Source organism: Pantherophis guttatus, chromosome 1 (assembly GCF_059756535.1).
Source record: "Pantherophis guttatus breed Tessera chromosome 1, ASM5975653v1, whole genome shotgun sequence".
Classification (NCBI taxonomy): domain Eukaryota; kingdom Metazoa; phylum Chordata; class Lepidosauria; order Squamata; family Colubridae; genus Pantherophis; species Pantherophis guttatus.
The window spans coordinates 265,880,577-265,907,231 of record NC_142063.1 but is presented as its reverse complement, the minus strand read 5'-3'; the positions used below and the strand labels follow the sequence as shown (position 1 = coordinate 265,907,231).

General features: G+C 36.6%; 1 protein-coding gene across 12 annotated transcripts in view; it reads left to right on the top strand.

Moving 5' to 3' along the window:
* The window catches only part of SYNE1 (spectrin repeat containing nuclear envelope protein 1), a 309,363-nt gene that overhangs the window by 32,972 nt on the left and 249,736 nt on the right, over positions 1 to 26,655 (top strand). For 9 of the 12 annotated variants that reach the window (XM_034419043.3, XM_034419042.3, XM_034419040.3 and 6 more), the window contains exons 3-8: positions 5,347 to 5,408; positions 16,706 to 16,801; positions 18,966 to 19,049; positions 19,371 to 19,391; positions 20,445 to 20,537; positions 23,858 to 24,036. In XM_034419043.3, coding sequence (XP_034274934.2) covers positions 5,347 to 5,408; positions 16,706 to 16,801; positions 18,966 to 19,049; positions 19,371 to 19,391; positions 20,445 to 20,537; positions 23,858 to 24,036 — 535 coding nt within the window. The remainder of the gene's footprint in view (positions 1 to 5,346; positions 5,409 to 16,705; positions 16,802 to 18,965; positions 19,050 to 19,370; positions 19,392 to 20,444; positions 20,538 to 23,857; positions 24,037 to 26,655) is intronic. The other 3 variants (XM_034419047.3, XM_034419038.3, XM_087887534.1) reach the window with 1 other exon arrangement.

The following is a 26,655-nucleotide window of genomic DNA, read 5'->3' as shown; positions in this document are numbered from 1 at the left end:
TACCAAGGACTCCACAGTTCAATCCTGAGTTAAAAATATTCTCTTTTATTGATACTTACTTGTGCATACAGAAAATCTAGATAGAAGATCGTGTTTAATAAAGCAAACGTTCAAATTCAGGATGAAATATGGAACATAATACATTTTTTGGTATTATGCCACTTCTTCCATATACCTTTAACTTTTGATAGGAAGGTTTGATTTTCATTTTAAGTATTTTTATAACCCACTCATTTCTGGTTAAGAGTTAACAACGTTTATACATGCTAAACTATTACCAGAATGTAACCACAGTAAATATATCATTGTGCAATAGAAGCCTATTTATATTGTTAGAAAAGGGGGAAAATTTAGTTGTTTTCTAGAATTAATTTACTTTAGTAAGCTTAGCGTTTGCACATTGGAATTCAAAATACACACCCAAATTGTCAGTTGCAGTTTCTCAATTTCTTTTATTATGCTGTGAATGTATTACATAGTAAGTTTCATTTGCAGAAAGCTGGAAGATGTCCAGAATAATCACTGAGTAAAAGCAGCATGAATATCATATTCATGTATGTAGCCAGTGCTGATTTATGTAAACTTACTAGTGCTTCACCACCCTACAATTTTATCTCGAACAGTAAACTGTTCTTGGGACAACCACATTCTGTACAGCTCAATAAAAATGCCATCAATATTGCTATATATATATATATATGAACCAGGTTGGTCTAGTGATAAAGGCACTGAGCTGAGAACTAGGAACCATAAGTTTTAAGTCCTACCTTTGGCAAGAAGCCAGTTGGGTGACCTTGAGCCATTATTCCCTCAGCCATAGGAATAAGGCAAGGACAAAATCTACAGGGATTCATCCAGGAAGCTGTCAGAAATCAAATCTGACTTGGCAGAGTTTTATGTATTTAGCATATTTATTTGGCTGCTATTTGAGTAAAGCACCCAGGCAATGAACAAAGATAAAACCAAGACCAAAGTCACAATCCTTTACAGCACATGTTGCAAACTCACCGTGTCACGTTGCTGTCACGTGATGTTTCACGATGTTTTCCCCATTCGCAGAGATGGGGTGCGTGTGGTCTGCGCCAGGGGTAGGTTCTACTTGCCTTTACTACCATTTTGCATCATGCCCGCTCGCTTCTGCGCATGCACAGATCACCTATGATGACGCCTGGGTCAGTGAGCGGAGCCTCCCGCCAATTTTACTACCAGTTCTTGTGAACCAGTTCGAACCGGGGGGCAACCCACTACTGGTCTGGGCATGACGTATCTGAACTGCAGGCTGCCAGTTTGACACCTTGTGACAGGAAAAAAAATACACTGAGATCCCATAACTGATACACACACTCCAGAAGTCCATTAAGTCCATTAATATCCTGGTTCATAATTCTTGCTTGGAGCAAGATCCAGATCTTTGTGATCTTCTAAAAGGTAATCAGAGATGGGGCTGCTAGAGAGAGGGAGGTTATTCTACACAATAGAGATGTTTCTGAGGACCCACCAAGTGTCTGTTTCACCAATGGGGCCTAGAGCATGCCCATTCTGCCAAATCTGTTGGGATGGGCAGGAACCATTGGGGACAGGTATTCCTGCAAGTCACTGGCCTCATGCCACATAGGACAACCAGCACCATGAACTATATCTGGAAGCCTGCTGCCAGGTTAGTATAGCTCACATGGCTGTAGTGTTACCTGGATATACCATGGAATGCCTCATATTGCATGTGCTATTGCATTCTGGACCAGCTGATGCTTAGCATCAGTTTCATGCCTTTTAACCATTCCACTCTGATCTATTAAGCCAAAGTATTGGGCTACAATTGGGTTTTAAAAAATTAAGGACATTATTTTTCTTATGAAAATAATTATGTAAGGTTCTCAGAATATGAGTTATTCATTCAGTCATTATTTTCCAGAATAAGCCTTGATTCTGTGTGACATTATATACAGTACGTAAAGTATTTGTGATTATTTTAATATTAGATATTCCAATCCTCAAGTAGAGATATTTGTTAAATTATTAGAAGTATTATAATATATAAACATGATTTTTTGGTACTTGTTTTTCATTTTTGTTAGTGCCAATTACTAGATTCTCTTTCATTGATTTGTTATTTTCCTCCGCAGCATTAAGGTCTGCTATGAGTTCAAGGCAAGAACTATATTTTAAAATTCTTACCTGCATATTTTAAGACCCAGTTATATCGAGATCATTATCAACTGAACAGGTTATGGATGCAATGTCATTAGTCAGGAAAGAAAAACCTGTGAAACTTGCTCCCTTTGCTGAAAAGCCAAGAAGGAAAACAATGATAGAGACACTTATTGTCATGGCAACACCTAGAAAGGAATTTGTCTGGTTTCCTTGGTAAAAATCTTCTGTCTGATTTAGAGTCTGTTTATAGGACAGTTTTCAAAATACCAAAGTCAATGAAACAAATACAGTGTGTTCAGGAAAAAAGTAGTTTAGGTCTTTTTTGTTTTTCTGAAATAGAAAGGAGCACGATAGTAGTCTCTGTCTTATACAATATCTTATACAGATATTATTGACGTAGGATCAGTTGCTTAGCAATCCTTCAAAGTTACAACAGCCTTCCCCCAAAGCTACTTATGACCCATTTTGAAGTTTTGGCCACACACACCACATGTTCACATTTTTGGCACGTGGCAAACCAACTTGTCTTTTTGGCCATTTGCAGTGGCCTATGGTCCAGTGGCTCAGTGGCTAAGAAGCTGAGCTTGTCGATTGAAAGGTCGGCAGTTCAGCAGTTCGAATCCCTAGTGCCGCATAACAGGGTGAGCTCCCATTACTTGTCCCAGCTTCTGCCAATTTAGCAGTTCAAAAGCATGTAAAAAATGCAAGTAGAAAAATAAGGACCACCTTTGGTGGGAAGATAACAGCGTTCTGTGTGCCTTTGGCGTTTAGTCATGCCGGCCACATGACCACGGAGAGTTCTTCGGACAGCACTGGCTCTTCGGCTTTGAAATGGACATGAGCACCGCCCTCTAGAGTCGGGAATAAGCAGCACATATGTGCGAGGAGAACCTTTACTTTATGGTCACACAACTGCAATTTCTGATGGTTTTTGACAGTTTCTGGCATTTATTTCCAGTTTCTGGCAAAAAATGCCCATTAGGTAAAATGGATTCATTTAACAACTACTGCAAAAAAAGTAATAATATTGGTTCATAACATGATGACCTACTTAATGATTGTGACAATTTATGACCATAATTTCAGGCTCAATTACTGTTATAAGTCGAATACTACTGTAATAGAGGTTTAATAGCATACAATTTTACTCATGGACATTGCAGTTGGCTTTCATAAACCTCAGAAAGCTAAGCAGGGCTAGACCTATTTAGTTAGATGGCAGACAATTAAGAAATACCACATTAACAACATCCCAGAAATAAATATATCACTTCTGTATTGGTGCCATGATAACTGTGTGGAAGTATCGTTACAGTCATAAGGAGCTAAATTTGACTGGAAAGAGATTTTAATGTATCTATTCAACATCTAAATAATTGTCTACCATAAAAACAAAAGAAGAAATTGGGTAGGGAACAAATGTGATTTTCTTTTTGTGCATGCTGCTGGTTCAGTTAGTTCATCTAATTCATTATTGACTTTTGAACACTGAAAATGCATTGGGATATTGTACATTAAGGCAGTGACTCTAAATCACATGTGCCGTTTTGTGACGTTTTTCCCATTTGCGGGTAGGTGTGGTCTATGTGTGATGCATCCGGCCCACGGGCTGCTAGTTTGATACCCCTGCATCAGTTATATGTTTATCTGAGGTAGGATTCATAGGAAATCTTGGTAGGGTATAGGGTTAATTATTGAAATTATAACCAAGTGATTTCAGTTTTGGTTTTGGTTTTAACAGTTTGATAGAGATGGGGGAGCTTAAGATAGGACAGACAGAACAATTGCAGAAGTGAATGGATGAAAATGGTCATGGTTGATTTTTAATTAGTCAAAATCCCAATCACACACTCCCTGTACTGGTGTTATCTTTTTTTAATCTACTTATATACTTTGCTGAGAAAAGAAATGATGGATACTCCTCTCAAATGCATTTTATTGTTGTGTGACCTTCAAGCAGTTAATTGAGGATGGATAGCATAACATTGCCTAAGTGTTGGAAAACTTCCAGGCATTATATCAAAATGACAGTAACATTAGACAAGCTGCTTCAGAAAGTAGATTTTATTTTGTCTCTCCTCAGAAGAAAATTTGGAAACAGTGTGTTCCTCAGAATTCTGAGGATAAGCTGGTAGAACCCAATTTTTCAAGGAAAACCAGCTTGACATCACCCCCTGTGGATGTAAAAAGCTTTGTCTAACTTCAAAGTGAAGTTGAACCAACAGCCATCCCTAGGGAATGCAGCTATCAAATGGTATATAAAAAACTGATTGTCACACACAAGGAAATATTATTTAAGGAACTCAAAATAGGACTTCTTATGAACGAGAACAATATTTCTTATATGGAGGAACTCAGCAAGTGCTTTTCTGATGAATGACAGCTAAATCTGAGCAGGATGTTAACATCTCAAGCTTAATAATTTTCAGTGTCAAGTTGTTGGTTGCTGGAATAATATTCTTCTATTCATGACCGTTATCTGAAATTGTATTTTTTATAAATAATAATAATACAACTATTTTACAGCTTATTTGGTTTTCGTTTAGTATGTCTCCTAGCTATAATTTATTCAGCTTAAATAAAAGCAAGGTAAAATAAATAACTCAGTCTGATACCCTGTTTCCCCCAAAATAAGACATCCTCTGATAATAAGCCCAATCGGGCTTTTGAGTAATAAGGCCAAGCGCTTATTTCAGGGTTCAAAAAAAAAAAAAAAAGACAGGGTCTTATTTTGGGGAAAACATGGTATAGGACCAACTAAAATGTTCTGCAGCTGTAATTAATTCAGTTGTGATTTTGCTTAAAGGCTTGCAGTAAATCCTTTAACATATTTTAACATCACCTGGTGAAGAAAATGGCTGCCATAGAGGCACATGGCAAAATGGCTGTAACAAGGCACAGAATATTGCGGCAGCCTCTTCTCATTGCATTCTCTACAGTAGTGTGTGCAACCATTATAAATTCAAAAATGGGTCGTATGTAGCTCTAGGAAAGTGTTATAAATTAAATCTGTGGTTAAGTGACTGATTACTAGTCGAGATTACCTGTAGTGGTACTGACATCAAAAACTGTGGAGGGCCACATGCCACCTTTCTCTGTTCTTACTCTTATGCATCATAAAGAGCTAAATCGATTATGACATAAAGAAATGTATCTGAAAGTTTATCATTGATCATTTTTTTCTTCCTTTTTAAGATGAACAAGAATCTGTGCAAAAGCGGACTTTCACAAAGTGGATCAACACACATCTAGCCAAGGTAAAACATTATTCTTCATTTTATAGAGTAAAAATGCTGAAGTAGTAAATCAGAAGGCTTGAAACAAGATCCACCACTTGTAAAAAGAGTGCATTATCTCTAAAGGAAAAATGGATAAAATGGATAATATTGCTTTGTCCATTGAAGTGATTTAGAACCAAAACTGTCTCATTTGTATAGCAAAAGAAGGAGCTATTATCATTACAGCATGTGTTTCCTGTATAATGCTGGACAGGAAACTAAAAAGGAAAAGGAAAGTTTATATGTACTTGTCTTTCAAAACTATTATTCTCTTTTTTTTAAAAAAGTCTTAGAAAATTATAATTGTTTTCATGAATTATTAATTACATTGATTTTAAACAGCAAACAAAATGATACCAGTTTTTTTCCAGCTGATATTTTCAGAATATCACAATATTGTATTTTCTTCTAAGAAAGTGTACAAAATTCTGTTTTTTAGTTTTAGAAAAAACACCCCACACTCCTGCTTAGAAACATCCCACACTCCTGCTTAGAAATTGGAAGTAATCATCTCTTTGCTCAGAGATTAGAAACAAGCTCTGAATTTTCATTCACTTATTGAATACTTCCCTCATCTCTTAGGAACAAATATCATTACTGAAACCATATTCTCACTTTTTAGAGGCATGCCACTGGAAGTTTAGTAAATGATGAGGGAATTTTTCCACTTAAAAATGGCTCTGGATAAGTTTCCAATCTTCTGGAGCAAATTTTGAAGAAATAGCCCTTGTAACAAGAGCCATGATGGCAAAGTGGTTAGAATGCAGTACAGCAGGTTAACTCTGTCCACAGTCTGGAATTCAATCCTGATGGGGTTCAAGGTTGACTCAGCCTTCCATCCTTCTGCGATTGGCAAAATGAGGACCCAGATTGTTGGGGGCAATATGCTGACTCTGTAAACTTCTTAGAGAAGGCTGTAAAGCACTGTGAAGCAGTATATAAGTCTAAGTGGTATTGCTATTGCTAAAAGTGACAGAGCTATGTGTCAAATGACAACAAGCGGAATTGCTGGCTGGTGTATAGATTATATATGCATAGTGCTGATTTCATCTTATCTTCAGAAAATTGTAACTTTCTGATTAATTTATCTCATGGAACCATGAAGAATTCTTGTCTGTCTTGTCTGTCCAATTATTTTATTCATTTATTGATCACACAAACACACACACACACACACACAGTGCCACCCAATTCACTATGACCTTCAGCAGTATACACAAATGTCAACAAAAATATACCCCACCCATTAAAAAGCAGCATAATACATAAAGCCAGCTAAAGAAATAGAGTGGCAACCCATCTAAAATATATAACAACACATTGGGAATCCATTTATACAGGCCTGTCCCTTATCTCTATGCAAATCCATAAATCATCAACTTTTCAGTCCTAGTGTTGGCAAAAAGTCTGTAAAGAGTTCCCAGGCCTTTATAGAAACTTGTCTTATTTTAACCTTGGTCAAATAACCCAATTTTATTTTCCTTCTTTTTCCTTCTAACAATCTTGATCTTTAATTCATTCTGATGCTATCATAGAATTTTTTTCTCTCTTCAGTTTTTATTTTTCCCATCCCAATGATTCCTTTGAAGTTTCAGCCAATCTCTTCTGTAAATTCAATAAAAATTGTTGTCCTGGTTTATCATTTGGTATATCTCTTGGTTTATCATTTGTATTTCCACTTAATCTACAACTTCTTTTGTATATTCAGTAGAAAGTCCCTATCCAGATCATTTTCTTGGCTTGTCATTTCTTGGCTTTAACTGCCTTCTTTCTCTTACAATCCATGCTTCTCATTTTCCAGCATTTCTGCTTCTAATTTTTCTACATCAGGCAAAATTCTTCACATTTGTCATTCCTTCATTAATATATTGTATGGACATAATCTAACCATAAAAAACAGACAGCATTGCTGACAGTGTAACTGCTAAACTCTGAACCCATTCTTTAAATATCTCCGGGAACAGTGTTCATTCAAACCTGTTCATTGATAGAGTGCATTCAAACCTGTGGGAGACCATTGTCTTGTGGTCTCCTTTTGAGCAGCCATGTGGGTAATGTCCAGTCCTCTCCTTATCTGGAGAGATTCTATAGAACTCTTGGTTCTTCAGTGTTTGCCATGGTCGATGTCTCCACTCACTGCCAGTTCACCTCCCCCAGAATTCAGTCATGGAAAAATGCTGATTCTTAACTTCCTTTCTAAAGGCACAGACATATATCAGGGCAGATTGTTCAAAAATATGTTCATTCACATGTTTTGTTTCAGAAAAATACTGCCTCTGATCTTAGAGAATAGTTAGAGCTGTTGGAGATTACCATTAGTACTCACTAACAGACTTGTTATATTTGGAATCCATAATGGAGGATAGCAATTTCGAATTCATAATATAAAGCAAAATAGGAGGTGATATGAGAGGTGTGAAGCCAAGGAAAAATCCATAACATAAAGATAAGACAGGAACTTGGAAGAGATAAACAAGAGGCATAAGTCTTTTATGACAGTTATGCTTTATCATCAGGGAAGAGCCGATTAAATTGTTAATATAGTATAGTTAAATTGTTAATATAATAAAGCAGATATACAATAGGCTGTTAAAGAGGACTGCATTTTGAGCTGTATTGTTGGGTTTCCTGGAGTTGATTGATTATAGATAAAACCTGGAAAAGTCCATCCTCTGATTCTGCGGACAGTGAGACATATCTATTGGGACTTAAAATAAAAAAAGCCTCACTTAAGAATATATTGAATATTGGACCATCCATACCATTATATCTAGATAGTAAAGGAACAAGAATTAAAACAGATACAGGTAGTCCTCAATTTATGGCCATAATTGAGCCCCAAATTTATGTTGCTAAGTGAGAAATTTGTTAAGTGACTTTTGCCCCATTCTACGATTTTTCTTGTCACATTTGTTAAATGAATCACTGCAGTTGTTAAATTAATAACATGGTTGTTGAGTGAATCTGGTTTCCCCATTGACTTTTCTTGTCAAAAGGTTGCGAAAGATGATCACATGACCATGGGACACTGCAACCATCATAAATATGAGCCAGTTGTCAAGCATCAAATCTAAATCATGTGACCATGGGACTATGTGTGAAAAATGGTCATGTCACACTTCTCAGGACTGTTATAATTTTGAGTGGTCACTAAGAGAACTGTTGTAAGTCAAGGATTACCTATATATCCTCCATGAATTTGTCTTACTTCTTAAAATGAGCTCTTTCTCTACTCTTTAAATCCTTTTGAGAAACAGCAGTCTACACTATTCACAATTCTACAGTAATTTTAAGTATGATTGCATCTTAGATTGTTTTAAAGACATGACAACCCTGACAAATTTAGTATTGGTTTCTTTGCTAATGTTACATGGCCTATTTAGTTTTTTAAAAGCGCTGCAGAGTGGGTTGACATTTTCTCTAAATTGTTTACCTCACTTCCAAGACCAATTTGCTGGTCTCTCTTTGCTAGTGAAGTTTCCATTAGTATTTGTGTATCAATTTTTAATATGTTACATTTACTATATAAATATATTATATAGCAGTTTTTATAGTTTTGCACTTTAAATTACATTTGGTATTTTCATGCACTTTCTTCTTGGAGGGTTTTGGGTTTTTGTTTTTGTTTTTTGCTTTTTAAAAAATTCTTATTATTCTGAATAATTTTGTGTCATCAATAAATGTGCCCATCTGATTCCTACTTGCTCTTAAAACTATGTTATTTGATAGTGTCTCCACTGCCAAATTATCACACTCCACATATTTACTTGTTAAACATTTCTGAATTAGCATAATTTAAACTAATAAACACCAGTGAGAGGTAGGGAATCAATTTAATAACCTTTTAAAAGGTTTCCTGTTCATTTTTTATGCTTGCTATTATGCATGGAAATAATAATTAATAATATTTTACATTTTCTTACACAATTTAAAATATCAGTGTCAAAATGAAAACCACAAACCACTTATTTAAGATTTTTGAGATAATGTCAATAGTTCTTACATAATATCCTTGCATTTTATTATTTTTGAAAATAATTATCACCCTCATTAAAAATACAGATATATAGGTAGCACTCAGATGACAAGTGGGACTGGAATTTCTGTCACTAAGCGATGGGGTTACAAAGTGCAACATTGTGTGACTCTGACACTAAGTGACAGCAGTTCTGGCACCTCATTAAGCAAATCCCGCACCATCATCAAGCAAAACATCACATGGTTGCCATTGTAACCGTCTACTGGTTTCCAGCACTGTTGTTAAGTTTGAATAGTCACTGAATGAGGAGTTGTTAAGCGAGCACCACTTGCATTTGGATTGAATTTGAACAACATCTAAGTAACTAAGGATTCTTTTAAAAAGCTATGTTTCACCACTGCAGTTTCAAGCAATCAATTACAATAGAGTTGGAAGGGACCTTGGACGTCTTCTAGTCCAACCTCCTGCTCAAGCAGAAGACCTTATATCATTTCAGACAAGTGACTGCCCAGTCTCTTCTTAAAAACCTCCAGTGATGGAGCACCCACAACTTCTGAAGGCAAGTTGTTCCACTGGTTAATTGTCCTCACTGTTAGGAAGTTCCTCCTTGTTGTGGAGGTTATTAAATCAATGAAACGTGAACCTCTATCGCTATGAAACTCTACTTAAACAAATGAGTCTCTGAAGCAGCCTACAGCAAATGTTTTTATTTACACAATAAAAACATCATAATATATATACAATTAATAAACATCACTAAATTACTGTTATAAATTATACTGTCAGCTATCTATATACATATCTATTCTCTCTAAGCTATGCTATCTATGAATATTCTTCCTCAGAAAAAATACCACTTTATACCACAGAACTGCTCTTCTAACGGACTTCCAGACTGCTCACAGTTATCTAAAGGAAGATCCTAGAATGCAATACAATACTAGACAGAAGAGCAAACTGAACAGCAAGGTGAAGAGCAAACTGAATACCAAACTGAAGAGCAAAGGTTTCTGTTAAGAATCACCTTTTTTACTGTTAACTGTGACAGTTAGGGGAGGGCCGGGGAGATTCAAACACACTAGCTGCCCTCTGATTGGCCCATGTATCTGTACATTCCAAAAGCCATTAATAGGCACAGCTATAGAGAAATAATTTTTCTCTAACACTCCTTAATTCCAGGTTGCTTCTCTCCTTGATTAGTTTCTATCCATTGTTTCTGGCCCTGCCCTCTGGTGTTTTGGAAAATAAGTTGACCCCCTCCACTTTGTGGCAACCTCTCAAATATTGGAATACTGCAATCAGGTCCTCCCTAGTCCTTCTTTTCTCTAGACTAGCCAAACCCAAATATTGCAACCGTTCTTAATGTATTCAAGCCTATATTACAAAGTAATATATTAGAAAACAATGTGCTTCAGAAATCAATGAATCCATATAACTTTATTTCGGATACTGATAGAAAAAATTAATTTCATATTTATTCTAATGTTGTGAATAAACAATAAATTAACATGCTAGCTCAAGTCATCTGTTGTGTACTAACACTCTTGCATTAAAAAGAAATCCCATACACAATATCCTAGCAATATTATTACAGAAAGTAATAGCTTGTCTTGTAAAGGCAAGTCAGACTGTGCTCTATTTCTGTTTTCCTGGTTCTTTTTTCCCCTCCTGTTTATAGATAGTTTTATATGTATGTTCTTAAGGCCATTTATCTATAATATTTTCTATAATGTAGTATTTATTTCCAATATTATTTTAACATCACAATTACAGATCTGTGATATTTTTATTTATTATAACTATGAATAATATTTAAATGAATATTAAGTATATATTATATAATTTTTATAATCGAATTTTAATGGGTAGGAACAGGGTCAGACTCAACCCCTCCAAGACAGAGTGGCTGTGGATGCCAGCATCTCATGATCTAGTATCCCCATCACTTCTGATGGGAGGGGAGTGCCTGGCTCCCTCGGAAAGGGTTCGTAATCTTGGCGTCCTCCTTGATTCATGGCTGTCCTTGGTAGACCATCTGACGGCCGTGACAAGGGGGGCTTTTGCACAGGTTCGCCCGGTGCACCAGTTGCGCCCTTTCCTAGACAGGGATGCCCTCCGTACGGTCACTCATGCTCTCATTATTTCTCGGCTGGATTACTGCAATGCCCTCTACATGGGGCTGCCCTTGGGGTGCACCTGGAGGCTCCAACTGGTCCAGAATGTGGCCGCGCAGGTAGTTATGGGTGCTTCCCGTTACTCCCATATAACACCATTGTTGCACGAGCTGCACTGGTTGCCGGTGGTCCTCTGGATCTGCTTCAAGGTGCTGATGCTCACCTAAAAAGCCCATCATGGCATGGGCCCGGGGTACTTGCAGGACTACCTCCTACTGGCCTCCCACCGCCCAGTGCGCTCACATAGGACTGCCATCCTCCGGGTCCCATTGGCCAGACAGTGTCGGCTGGTGGCCCCCAGGATGAGGGCATTCTCTGTGGTTGCACCGACCCTCTGGAATGGTTTACCCACTGGGCTCTGGATGGCCCCCGACCTCCGCACCTTCCGCGCCAACCTAAAGACATGGCTCTTTCAGCACATTCCCTCATCTGCTGTGCATTTTAATTTGGGGGATTTGGGGTTTTTAAATCGGATTTTAACATTTTAATTCTATTTATTGTTGGGGTGTTTTATTCTGTGAGCTGCCCTGAGCCCCTCGGGAGAAGGGCGGCATATAAATATGACAATAAATAAATAAATAAATTATATAGGACAGTAACCTTCCCCTTTTGGTGAAGCTGGGTTTCAGACCTGGAGCAGGGGTGGGTTCTAAATTTTTTTACTACCGGTTCTGTGGGCGTGGCTTATTTTGTGGGTGTAGCTTGGAGGTCATGTGACTAGGTGGGCGCGGCTAGCTGGTCAGAGTCATTTCTGGAAGATCCTCACACTTACGACCAGTCCTCGCACTTATGACCCGACTCATTTGTTTGCTTTTAACACTGATCAGCTGTAGGACAGCCCTTTGAAGCCCCGCGGCAAGAGTTTAAACAGTTTTTTCCCCCTCTAGTCATCAGCTGGGACTCAGGAGGCAGCAATAGATTGGGGGTGGGACCAAATAAAAGGTAAGAATAACGTGGGAGGGTGGGGGGGTGGGAGGGCGGGGGGGAGAACCGGTTCGGTGACATCATATCATCACCGCTACTGGCTCGGCCGAACCGGGAGGAACCCACCATTGACCTGGATACTATATTCAAACTGTGTTCTTGGATGACCGATAATGGGACATGGATGGAGAAAGCATTTATACTCTGCTTATTCCTTCCGGACAGATGGTACCAGTCTATGTTTGCAATAAGGGAGGGGGAGAAATCAGGCCCTTCAGTACTCCATTATGGTTGTCCCAGTCCCTTTCCTTTTTCTCATTTAAGATCTACATAAAACTATTGAGAAAAGAAAGGCCTTTGGCTAACCATTTTTAGAGTATCGGTTGCAGCTTCACCTAGCAAAAGAAGCACTGAAAATGCTCCCTATTACTTTTGCTAATTTTACCTGGATTACTATAAATCACTTAATACGGGGCTTTTCTTGAAAATCATCCAGAAACTTCAAGTGGTACAAAATTCAGCAGTCTCTGTGCTTGTGTGTTGATATGGGAGCTGCATTAACTACTGGTATATGGTTTTGAATGCAGCCAGAAGTGCTTGTATAAAACTCTGTAGTACATGTCTTGTACATATTCAAGGCTGTCTTTCCCAGTTAGATTCTGCCTAAGTCTTAAATCAGCAAGAAATGACAGCTGCAGTCCTCCTCCCTACATATCTTGGGGTAGAGGAAAGATGAGTGAAAGCAGGCCTGGTCTGGGCGACTTTGCTTCCTTTGAGACCCCTTATCAGTTCAAGGCAAGGATAACTCCCATTCTCCTACCTCTCGTGTTTCAGAAGTCCTTTAGAGAGGATAATTAGTGTTCTAATGTAGTGGGTTCTTGGCACAGATAGATGAGTGGTTTACTGCTGATTTTGAATAATGATTTATTACTTTAATAAGATGTTGCATTTGCATTATATTACTGTCACTTTGTGCACACTGCTCGGAATCTTTTTAGATTGAAACAGTTCATACAGTAGTGGCCAAAATTGTGGAAACCTTTTGGGGAAAGTGTATTTTTGAGGTTTGATGGCCAATAACACCACTTTTTTTTTTTTTTGGCGTTTCAAGATAATCATATTCCACTGCTACTTGCAAAAGCCAAGACCTTAACCCAATTGAAAACTATGGAGCCGACTAAAGAAACTTGTTAGTCAGAAGTGACTCAGCAATAAAACCCAGTTAATAGAAGCAGTCATTCAATCTTGGTTTCACATTATAACAGCCGCAGAACTAAAAGACTTGGTTCACTCCATGGGAAGATGCTGTAAGGCCGTCATTCATGCTAAAGGTTACCCAACTAACTATTAACTGATGTGATAATTTTTGTATATCTTGTTTTTTCTATGGTAATAATTTTTGTATATTTTATTTTTTCTTCTTTATACCTTAATTGCTATTCTAGTAGCAAATCTTTGATAGGTTATTGCATTACATTCTTGATTAAATTATCTTTCCATTGACACATAATTTTATGGTACTACTCCCAAAAAAAGTGGTGTTATTAGCTAGTTTTAGAAAATACACTTTCCCCAAAAGGTTTCCACAATTTTGGCCACACCATTTTCAAAATAAGCAACCATATGCCCTTACATCTATGGAAATTACGGAAGGGAGGCAGCAAGTATCAGAAAATAACATACCTTGTACAAAAACACAAACCTATTGGTGAGGGTAGGTGGGTATATTTTTAGTTTTATGGGACCATTAAGGACAGGAATATTCCATCTCTCCTGCCATGTTTAGTCATCTGAATATTTTAGAAAGAGTTTCCAGCTTTCTAGCTTTAATCGTTAGAAACCGAACAAGCTAAAAAGGTAAAAGATATAGATTTATGCTAATAAAAAGGTAACCTTTTAAAGATTTATGGTATAGTATGTGCTATTAGCTAATGAGTAGCAAAAAAATAGAGAAAATGTATACTGCGTATATTTAGAAATCATTACTTGAACTAAGCCAAGTGCTGATGTAAGTCAAATAATTTGGCATCTTGGAACATAGGAAAGAAATGGGGTGGAATAAACGATGGGGGCATATGAACTGATGATTTATTATTAATCAAATATGTGGAATAGCGCAAGCTGAACATTACGTAGAATTTAAAAAAATAAATTTCACAAATCTGATTTGTCAGCCAAACGTGGCTGAATATCTTTCATTCCTTTTATAGGCCTTACCCTTTTTTGCCACTGAGGAAAGTATCTTGATGTGTCATATGAAAATGGAAACATTGTACTGTTTCACAATATATTGTTTGTTTGGCTCTGATATAGGAACTGTTATTGGTTTGGTTCTGATCTAGGGCCTGTATGTCTTTAAAAGCTGTATACTTTTAAAAAATAATCTCTACTCCACTCTCCCTTCTAGTGAAAAGCTAAGCAAATTTAGAGCCTAATTATGCATAATGTTCATATTTTAAGAGTCTGATTTCCAGTTAGACTTTTCAATCTTAGAGTGACAGGTTTAAAATAATATTTGGTTCTTAAGAAGAATCTGTTCTGTTGCTGCAACAGCATAATTTGAGATCATTGTTTTTAGAAGTTAAGCTGTTTGTTCTCAAGCCGCGGTGCGATAAAAAGCAAGAAGATAAGGAATTTGCTCATTGCAATACCATCTAAATCAACAAATAGGCAGAGATGAGTAGTTATTCCTTGTCACCTCTTACAGATTTCTAATTCAATGATGTAAGCCAATCATTAACAATGAGTGTGTATGGCATTAGCCAATCACACAGAGACACAGACATACAAATGCACATAGAGAGACACATAAAAGCTATATAAACTTTCTGAATATGAAGCCTCACCTGTAGTCCCCCTTTCCTTTTTATTTATGTAGCCACAATGACTACAAAGACAATGCCTGCAATAAACAACAATGTCTATGTCTATAATCTTCCTTTCGTGTAACTTTTCTGACCTCCTCACTTACCCTTGACAGAGCTAGCTCTCCCTGCAAAATGGCATCACTGTTGCTCATTACAACCTTTTAGTTTCTCACCAATTCTTGTGCTATTTTAGATATTATTACAAGAAAATATTTCAATATTGTGACTGGGATCGATAGTTATTATGCCACAGACCAAGGGAAGAAGTACTAAAATAGAATAACATCCTATTTGTAAGTGCATCTCCCAAGTTATTCCAAATCTAAAATAGAGTGTGTGTGGTATATAGAATGTGTGTATGTATCCTGTAATACTTGCTGATGTTTAAAGTAGAAGAACTCTGTTGCTCTTAGTATTTTTGCTATTTGAAAGACTGGTCTAGAGAGAAGGGAAAATTTCCAAACATTGCTTGTCCCAAAGTTATTCTCCAGCAGTGTGTACCTGGAAGGACAAGTGGAAGAGAGGTGCTACATAAATACAAAAATAGAAGCAATTGAGCAAATGCACAAACCTAATGTGAGAAAATAAGGGGAAAATTGAGTGAGAAAAATTGGTCTAATAAAGAATCATTTTTGCTATATAAAGATGTACAGTTAGTTAATCTTATACAGGTGTTGCTTGGGAAGTATATAAGAGGTATTGCTTTCTCTGTAAATTAAGATGTATTGGAAGACTAATATCTGGTACACCTTCCTTCTATTTTATTTATTTATTCATTCATTCATTCATTCATCAAATTTATAAAGGCTACCCATTTCACACGAAGTGACTGTAATGTATATGTCTTTATATGCTATAAGGAAAATATATTGTACTCAGAAAATATTAAGTATACCCAACAGAATTTATCCTGGATAATTTTGCTCCCTCAAGAAAGGTTTTCTGAATATATTTCTTTTTAGGCTAATTGTTATTATAGTAATAATAATAATAATAATAATAATAATAATAATAATAATAATAATAATAATAATAATAATAATATGAAAGGTAAAGATTTTCTCAAGTAAAGGTTGACTCTTGGTGACTGCAGAAGTAGAGTCATAAAGGAATCTTGATAAGAGTATAGAAGTGATTCTTCTAGAATGCTTTCTAATTTTCCAGTGTGTTCGCAATAACACACTTTCTCTGTCACACAAAAACTTTGACATGCTAATGATAATGGGGTAAAGTAGGAAGGTAGAAAATCATGATTAAACTGAAGAAGGTACAATGTGAGAACCATTTGTAACTACAGTTTTTTACTTCAAAATTTTCTACTTTCATTCACAGCGCAATCCTCCCATAGTAGTCAAAGATCTATTTGAAGACATTAAAGATGGAATTGTATTGATCGCTCTTTTGGAGGTCCTTTCAGGACAAAAATTGGTAAGTATTTTATATATATATAAATACTTATTTATTGCTCTATTGATTGATTTTATTCATGCTTTGTAATAATGGCCTTTCCCCGAAACATTGGAATGTTAATGTTCTTTCCCTGTGCATAATAAATAATACATACTCTATAATATTGATTATGGTATAATAGGTGGATTTATGGATTGCTGATCATCCAGTATATATAATCCATGCTAGAAAAGCAAATGAATGAAAAAGTAAGCATTATACAATGTAAATATTTATGTATTAACATTATAGAGTATCAACAGAATACTGTTAAAAATCAATCTATGTTTGTTTCATTTTGAAACAAAATGAACAAAATTAGTTCTATGGTATTAGTCACTGTAATTTATAAATCTCAGTGTGTGGTTTAATGTTATGTATGTATTAGGTCGGTATAGTTTTTTTTCCCAACAAGCCATAGTTAAAACAAGGCCCTCCAAGTTCAGTTCTCATGGACAGTAAACAATCTTAAAGTGAAAAAAAATCCATTTTAGAGAGTGATTTCAGACAACAGTAGTCTTTCATATCTTAAATCTAACTAATCCTCTGTAATCACAGTCAACATGGCCATGGATCATGGTAACTAGGATTCTGAGATAGCTGGAAACATTATTATTAGGAGCTGTGGTGGCGCAGTGGTTAGACTGCAGTATTGCAGGCTGACTCTGCCCACTGCCAGGAGTTCAATCCTGATCGGCTCAAGGTTGACTCAGCCTTCCAACCTTCCAAAGTTGGCAAAATGAGGACCCAGATTGTTGGGGACAATATGGTTGATTCTGTAAATCAGTTAGAGAGGGCTGTAAAAGTACTATGAAGCACTATATAAATCTAAGTGCTTTTATGGAAAAGTCTGTCCTAGAATAATTGAGCAGAACTAGGCAAGTTTAATCAGAAACCAGTTGTGATATAATGATGTCACTGCTCAGAGGAATTTGTTTCAGGACCTTGGCAACTAAACTACTGAAATCTTGAGCAAATTAGGTCTGAAGAACAGATATTCTATACAACTAAGATGTGAGTGATGTCTGCACTATAAATTCATGAGAAGTAATTTGCTCCAAAACAGTGGAATCCTGCCATATCTATGTTGAAAAACAAATGAGTAGATTTATAATGATAAACTGTTAATGTGATATCTTTTGAAATACAATAATGAAAGGAAACTTTGGTCTTATACCAGTTACTTCTTGGATGTATAGCCCAGTAATCCATGGTTTCCACATATAACATGCAAGCAGTTTTCATATGGATTGTAAAATTGGATCATTCATTGCAGTCCAAGTGCAATTGTCTTTTTCGGAGTGCAAACAGCTCTTTGGTTCCTACTTGTTAAATAACTTTCAGTCATCTGCTATTATGAATAGAAAAAGTACTCCCTCTTGTGGTAGAAAAAAATCTTAAATAGAGTTTAAGTTTTGGGGTTACTTGTATTGAAAAATACTACAATTTTTTTTTATTAAAGTGAAGTATTAAAAATTGAGACAGATTTATTTTATATTTATCCAAAATATCCATTTAAAAAAAATCTAGAACAGGATTATAACCAGGTTAAATATATAAAAATATATTTTGTTTTGATTTGGACTATAACCAGGTTATAGTCGAAACCAAAATATATAAAAATATATTTTGTTTTGATTTGGACTATAACTAGGTTATAGTCCAAATCAAACCAAAATATATTTTTAGCTGTTATTTTTTATTAAAGTGTCAGTAGAATTTAAGGCAATTTTTTCTAGTCTGATGCTGTCCATATTTGTTCAATTTTAGCTTGTGTGCCTAATCCCCAGTTAGCATGGCCATTCGCTGGAGATTTGGTATTTTTAACTGCAGCATTTTCAAAAGTTATCACAAGACGGGTAATTCTGACTTATAAATTCTGACTTATAAACTGACTTCTATAAATTATGGGTAGATTTATATTCTGTTCCCTCAGAATATAAATAAAAAAAAGAATAGGAGCTTTAACAGATCAATGACTTTTTCTAAAATTGATTTATTTATTTGGATATGAGGCCTCTACTCTTCACTGAGTTTCTTTTCTAGTGAGCTTGTTTAGGTATTCACATTATGAATACAGTCTGTTTTGATACTGTGATTTGTTAAATGCCAATTGATCTTTTTTATTTATATTTTTTTAAAGCCTTGTGAACAAGGGCGAAAATTGAAGAGAATTCATGGAGTGGCCAATATTGGTACTGCCCTTAAGTTCCTAGAAGGACGTAGGGTAAGTTTCAGAGTTTTGTAGCCATTTGCCTCTTTTGCACATACCCTGAAAGAAACTTACGAGCCTTAATCAGTCACAATTTTTCCCTATTCTGTAGCTGCGATAAAATGAAGTGAAAGGTAAAATAAGAATCTCAGGAACTAAAACAATAGCAATAATAGAGAGATGATAGAAAGTAGTGAGTTTAAAGCACTAATTTAGAAAACACTTTTCATGTTAACTTGTTACTCTGTATAAAGCATATTTTTATTTCATCTTCTTATTCTAAACATTATCAACATATAGGATTTTAAATACATATTTATTTGTTTTCCATGCTAGTCCGTGTATAGAGGATCACCGGTTAGTATAATACTTTTATCAAACATTCAACAATATAATAAATTTCACTAAAATTAAATAAACCTTTTTTTAAACATAATTAGCTATATTATTTAAGTACTCTATATAGAGATCAAAAGGTGCATAGACATCCATATTGTAGGGATTATAATGAGCAGATATTTGTTATCTAGAAAGGTACTGTAGTTGTAGTTCTTCAGGTTCACTGCCAGGAGCATGGGGGTTCAAGCAGTTAGGGCACTGGGTTGGATTTTAGCAACCCCATGTTCAAGACCTGAGAGGTGCTGTGGGATGGGGTTGAGCTCCCATCCTTCGCTCCAGCTCATGCTGGGAACATCAAAGGAGTCCTCAACTGGGCATCTGCAGGGCACCACTAATCCTTTCAACCTGGAAGCTCCTCAGTGCTTCTGACATGAGTGCAGCATCAGGTATGCTGCCAGGTTATCTTCTCAGATAAAAATATTGGGTCAAAGATTGCTAGTTCTTGTCAGTAGTTGTCTTCTTACCGTACTCCTTGCTAATTTCCTTATGTTAATTCTCTATCCTGTTTGATCTTGGGAGTGAAAGCATTCTTCAGAGGATGGCAAGCTCACGTGGTTCTGGCTTCCTATTTTTGGCAAATGGATGTAGAGAATTTTTATCAGTAAAAGAATGTGTGGGATCTAGTAATTGACAAGTGAAGTGAAGGTTTATGTACCTAAAATAATTTTGAAATATGTTTCAAAAGCATCTGATGCAGAGTATTATTTTCTTCCTAATCTACAGAGTGGACTGCCCTAGTATGCAGGATTTGCATGGTCTATTTTCATGTACATTTCGCTCCATCTAAGAAATATAAACATAAACTGACAAATGTTTGATATACTTATAGCATTTTTTAAAATTTGGAAGACTAACTGTAGGTATAGCATTGATTTTGAGAGTATATGCTATTTACATTAAGGCTCATAAACATATCCACAAATGTTTCCATTTTATAACAAGCTACCCAGTTGTTGTGGCTTTCTCTAATGCATGATGATAATGTGTTTGCATCTCCCTACCCCAAAATAGATTAAGCTTGTCAACATTAATTCAACTGATATTGCCGATGGAAGACCATCTATTGTGCTTGGGTTGGTGTGGACAGTAATCCTGTATTTCCAGGTATAGTATTTTCCCTTTTTAAAAATAATAAAAGTCAGATTATTACTGTTGGCTGCATAAGTCAGACAGATGTTTAGACTGGGTTTGGTATTTTAACCACTTACCTTGTCCTTCCTAAGCCATAGGCGTAGTTTGCTGTTTGATGGTGTTAAAAGTAAAGCTGCCTCTTGCAATTGACTGATGATGATTTTGTCAATGCTTCAAGTGGTGCTCCAAATGCTTTGGAATTGCATTCAAGACATCTATTACTATCTTCACTTTCTTTTGCCAGTTATTCTATTCTTCTTTGCAGCGCTTTATATTTTGTAATTTACTAAAATAATAAAAGACAAATTATGGTTGGTCATACAATCATCCAGATGTTTAGATTGGATTTGGCATTTTTTATCCACCTATCAAGCCCTTCGCAAGATTAGACATGACACAGAGATAATAATATGCTACTATAAGTAAATAATATGGGGTATTTAGGTCAGAAATCATCACTCACCATACTACTGTTCCAAATCTTGCTTTTTCATTCCCTATGATAAGTCTTCAACTGATTTTTTTAAAAAAAGCAATTAGGAGAATTTGTTTTTGATTGGATGTGTGTACATATGTGGGGGGTGGTTCCTAGTGTCAGGAGATTGTGTATGATCTGTAGTTGCTACAGTTTTCCATGCTTCATGAACAACTTCTTCTGATAGAAATGCTGCAGATCAGGATTTAAAGTCAGGGAGGGAAGGTGCAAGGTAATGGAAAAAAGTTTAATTGGAAAAAGTACCCTTAACGGTAAAATAAATACATTTTATAAATAGATATGTGTGTGAAATAAGCATAAAAATGTGTTCTCAACAATAAGTAAGAGCAAATGGGAATGAAATAGAACTTGTTTCGATAGAAGAAAATCTTTTTTCACGGAAAAAATCAGGAAACTGGAGTACAGTGTTGATTACCGTGGTGGCACAGTGGTTAGAATGCAGTTTGATTCTCATCAGCTGAAGGTTGATTCAGTCTTCCATCCTTTCGAGTTCAGTAAAATGAGGACCCAGATTGTTGGGGACAATATGCTGATTCTGTAAACGTCTTTGAGAAGCTGTAAAGCACTGTGAAGTGGTATATAAGTCTAAGTGCTATTGCTGTTGCAACCCAATTTGGAGCTCTCTGCAGCTGAATATAAATAAAAATAATTATATTGGAATATTTAATAGATAGCAAGACCTTTCTGGTAATAAGTTTTGATTCATATATGTTCAAGAGTTTTCTTATTTATGAAAACACCTTTATTTAGGGCATATTTGACTTGCTATTGTTTTAAAAAACAAATTTCAAAATGAAAGAAACAATGGACTCATTATGCAATCTAGAGAGAGTGTTTTTTCTCTGCTCACAGTTTTGGAGAGATGACCAACAGAATAATTAATATAAAATTGTTTTGCTTTTGTTTCCTTTTGTTAATTAAGTTGTACAAGTACTCCTTGTTTAGCAATTTCATCATTTAGCGCTTTCATTTACAACAGTTATGAAAAGTAACTTTATGACCAATCCTCGCAGTCTTTGAAGCAAAGTAAAACTGAAGTAAGATCATAAACACAGTTGCAGTTTGATTTAGAAAGTTCTTTGCTTAATGACCAAGTTGCCAGTCTCAACTGTGGTCGCTAAACAAGAACTATTGTATATTGCCCACAATATTTCACCTGTACATATTTGGTCTTTTGATATTCCAGTTATTCCATCAAAGTACACCCATCAAAGAAATAAGGCAAAACTTAGCCATTCCATTGAAAATTAGATCCTTCTGAATTTTAGTTGTTGTTGTTCAGTCACTAAGTTGTGTTTGACTCTTTGCGACCCCATGGACTATAGCAAGCTTGCCCCCTGCATCCTCTACTGTCTCCCGGAGCTTGTCAAAATTCAGTGCATTGATGACACTATATAACCATCTTATCCTCTGCTGTCCCCTTCCCCTTTTGCCTTCAGTCTTTCCCAACATCAGGGTCTTTCCTTTCCAATGAGAACGAGTCCTTTCTTCTCATTAGGCGACCAAAGTATTTGAGCTCCAACTTCAGTATCTGTCCTTCCAAAGAACAGTCAGGGTTGATTTCCTTTAAGACCCACTGAATTTAGGTAAACCCTAATGAGTTCATGGTCTAACCAATGGACAGTTTCTCCTGAGATTAATTTAAGATCTGTCAGAACCCTGGGCACAAAGAAGAAGAATTTCTCTTGCATTTCTTTCAGTCTATAAAATAGGATTGATTCCAACACAGTGATTCCAGCTTCATGTTGTTCAGTAGTTATCTTTTTTTAATGTATGTACCAGTTTGTAATAATACCTATTTTCATTTGTATCTCAAAAACGGTCTCACTGCTCAAGGGATTCTGCCACACCTTATGAAAGGGAATTAGTGTGCCTTAGCACTGTGTAAAAGAGTAACAATTTACACATTAATGGTGACAGTGAGAGTTTATATTGCTTACTGTCATGTTCTTCGGACTTGCTTCCTAGTTCCTGCCCAGTCATCAAAATTATAGTAATCATATAAATTTGTAGTTTTTGCGAAGGTATAATTCATCTAGTTCAGGGGTGTTAAACTCGCGGCCCGGATGCATCATGCGCTGGCCACTCCCACACCCGGTTTAGCGAAGGGGAAAAAAAGTTGCGATGAATCACGTGACGCCGCCGTGACGAATAGAGTTTGACACCCCTGATTTAGTTGGTTCTTGCATACAAATGTCATTTGGCCAATTCAATTCCACGGATGAGGTAGATTTCTGCTCTGCATCCTTTAAGATATATCTTTTAAGAATGCAGTTTCTTGTCAGACAATTTTTGATTTGCACCTTTTCATGGTAATTCTTGATATCCTGTTAATCAGCTGTTAATCAGCTGTTGAACAAAATCCTAACCTCAGAATTTCCACTACCCATAATACAAGTAGTCCTCGAACTTACAATTCATTTTGTGACCGTTCAAAGTTACAGCAGCACTGAAAAAAGTGAGTTGGGCTCTTTTTTCACAATTACAACCTTTGCAACATCTCCATGATCATGGGATCAAAATTCATACTTATGACTGTTGCTGTGTCCCAGAGACATGTGATCGCCTTTTGCGACCTTCTGATAAGCAAAGTCAATGGGGAAGCCAGATTCACTTAACAACCAGATTAATAATTTATCAACTGCAGTGATTCACTTAACAACTGCGGCAAGAAAGGTCATAAAATGGGGCAAAACTCGCTTAACAAATGTCTCACCTAGCAACAGAAAATTTGGGCTCAATTGTGGTCCTAAGTCAAGGACTACCTGTACACTGAGAATTTTTCTTCTACATGTAGATAGAGGAACTTACCAGCAACCTGCCACAGCTGCAGTCACTCTGCAGTAGTACATCATCAGTGGATAGTGTCGTCAGTTCTGAAACTGCTAGTCCACCCTCCAAGCGGAAAGTTTTCACTAAAGTCCAAGGAAGTGCAAAGAAAGCTTTGCTAAAATGGGTGCAGTACACAGCAGCAAGGTAAGCATGAATAATAAATTCATTTATTTCAGGGGGATGAATGAAATGTGAGAAAGAAATAAGTCTCTACATACTTTGTCCTATTGAAATCCTAAACATAATTCTTTACTTTAGTAAGAGTTATCTTAAGACAGAAGTGGCACAGTTTAAGGAGATAGACACTGTAATTCCTACCCCTAAAGTTAAGGTTCCCCTCGCACATATGTGCTAGTCGTTCCCGACTCTAGGGGGTGGTGCTCATCTCTGTTTCAAAGCCGAAGAGCCAGCGCTGTCCGAAGACGTCTCCGTGGTCATGTGGCCGGCATGACTAAATGCCAAAGGCACACGGAACGCTGTTACCTTCCCACCAAAGGTGGTTCCTATTTTTCTACTTGCATTTTTTACGTGCTTTCAAACTGCTAGGCTGGCAGAAGCTGGGCCAAGTAATGGGAGCTCACCCCGTTATGCGGCACTAGGGATTCGAACCGCTGAACTTCCGAACTTTCGATCGGCAAGCTCAGCATCTTGGCCACTGAGCCACCGCATCCCTAGAGAGAGAGAGAGAGAGAGAGAGAGACTGTAATTCCTACCCCTAACCTCCTTCAATTGTGTCCCAAAGGTGCTTTTTCACAAGGCAACCAGACTTCGTTTCTCTTTGAAGATGTTACGCTTCTGATCCAAGTAGCTTTCTTGAAATGTCTTCAAGGATAAAGAAAGTCTAGCTGCCTTTTGAAAAAGCATCTTTGGGATAACCATGACCTGGATGACTGAAAATCTCCATAGACATCTTTCAACTGTGCTGTCACTTTTGGCATCAAAATAAGTTAATTTTGTCACTGCTGTTTTTTGCAGCATGAGGAGTTTTGTCAGCTAGTGTTGGTAGCATTATAAGGATTTGTATGTGGGTGGGGGGTTTCCACCTCTGCTTTGAGAAGTTATTTTCTCTTCTCTTGTCAATATATTCTTAGAATATATTTATGACAGTTATGACAGTTCTGACAGTGGTGAAAAAGTAACTTAACAACCAATCCTCGCTTTTATGACGTTGGAGGTCTATAAAGCAAAGGAATACTAAATAAGATGATAAGCACAGTCGCGGTTTCGCTTAGCAACCACCTCAATTAACAAACAAGTTGCCAATCATAATTGGGGTTGCTAAATGAGCACTACATGTAACTATTTTAGACAATATCTATGTAGTAATATGACACGGCCAGGGAATTTTTTTTTTGTAGTTGACTCTGGCATCTTAGTAGTATTATTTTGTATAGTGAGAGTTTGCATTGCTTGCTGTTATGATCTTTAGATTTGGGCCCTAGTGCTGCCTTAAAGAAGCTGATGCAGGCATACCTGCTGTACAGAAAACCTTAAAAACTATCTCTAGTGACTTCCTAGGTTGACTTCCTGCTTTTTTTTGATTTAGCTTGTGAATTCACATTACATCTAAATCCCCTCTGCCATATTCAGGGCACTTTTTTTTTGGTAGAACTGGAGGTTGTACTGTGGTTGTACTGTGTATCAGTCTATGTAGAGGTTCAGATAGTGTCAGATGTCTGTTGAAGTATCTTTTCGATAAAGGTATCACTCGCTACTTTCCATGTGCCAGATTATATTGGAAGAATCCTGATTTAATTTGATATGACCTGACCTAGCCTGATTTTCCTTGATGTATTCTGCTTAGAAGAGATTTTTTTTCACGTTTTATTTGTTTTATTTATATAACACTCAATTTTCATCAAACAGTGTGTATTCTGGGTACAATTATATTTTGATAGTCATATTTATACATTTTCATTATATTTAGTCATCACCATCATATTAATAATATAATAACATTATGATATAATAACCTTAATGCTTAACATTTAACATCGTCTTCTTTAACAACTCTCCTCTATACCATTTCCCTTTATATCTCTTCCTTTCTAACGTCTGTTTCTATTATCTAACCATTGATAAAATGTGTCCCATATCAAAAAATATTCAGTTTCCTCTTTATTTTTAATAGCAAGTGTTAATCTATCCATTTCTGCACAGTCTAATTTTTTTTAATAACATTCTCCTCAGAAAGGGTCTCATCACTTTTCCATTGTTGCACAAATACAATTCTGGCTGCCATTAATATATGCAAAATCAAATATGCAGTCTTTTTATCATATTTTCCTGGTAGAATGCCTGTTCTGTCCCCGTACCACGCACACACCCCCACAGACGGCCCGGAGTTAATAAGCCACACGACAAAACTCTTTGATGATAAAGCTAGCAGCAATCCAGTGGTTAGCTGCCAATTCAGACTTTATTCACACAAAACAAAGATTAGACTGCAGCATTCCGATAAAACAGGCAGAGTGTCAATAATACAAGGATTAGTCCAAATGCAGTCCGATAAAGCAGGCAAAGTCCAGTAATGCAGAGATCATGGAGTATTTCCAGTTTTTGCTCGTCACAAACTGAACCGGCCACCACACCCACATTTATACCCTGTGGGGTGTGGTCCAGTGACTCAGCTAATCTCTGGCATGCCTTCCCCTCTGCTGTGCACGCTTCTCCCTGCGCCTCTGTCAAAGGTCCAGCCAGCACTTATCTTCCTCGTCGCTGTCCACCTGTGGCTGCGGGGATGTGCTTGGCTCTGAGCCTATC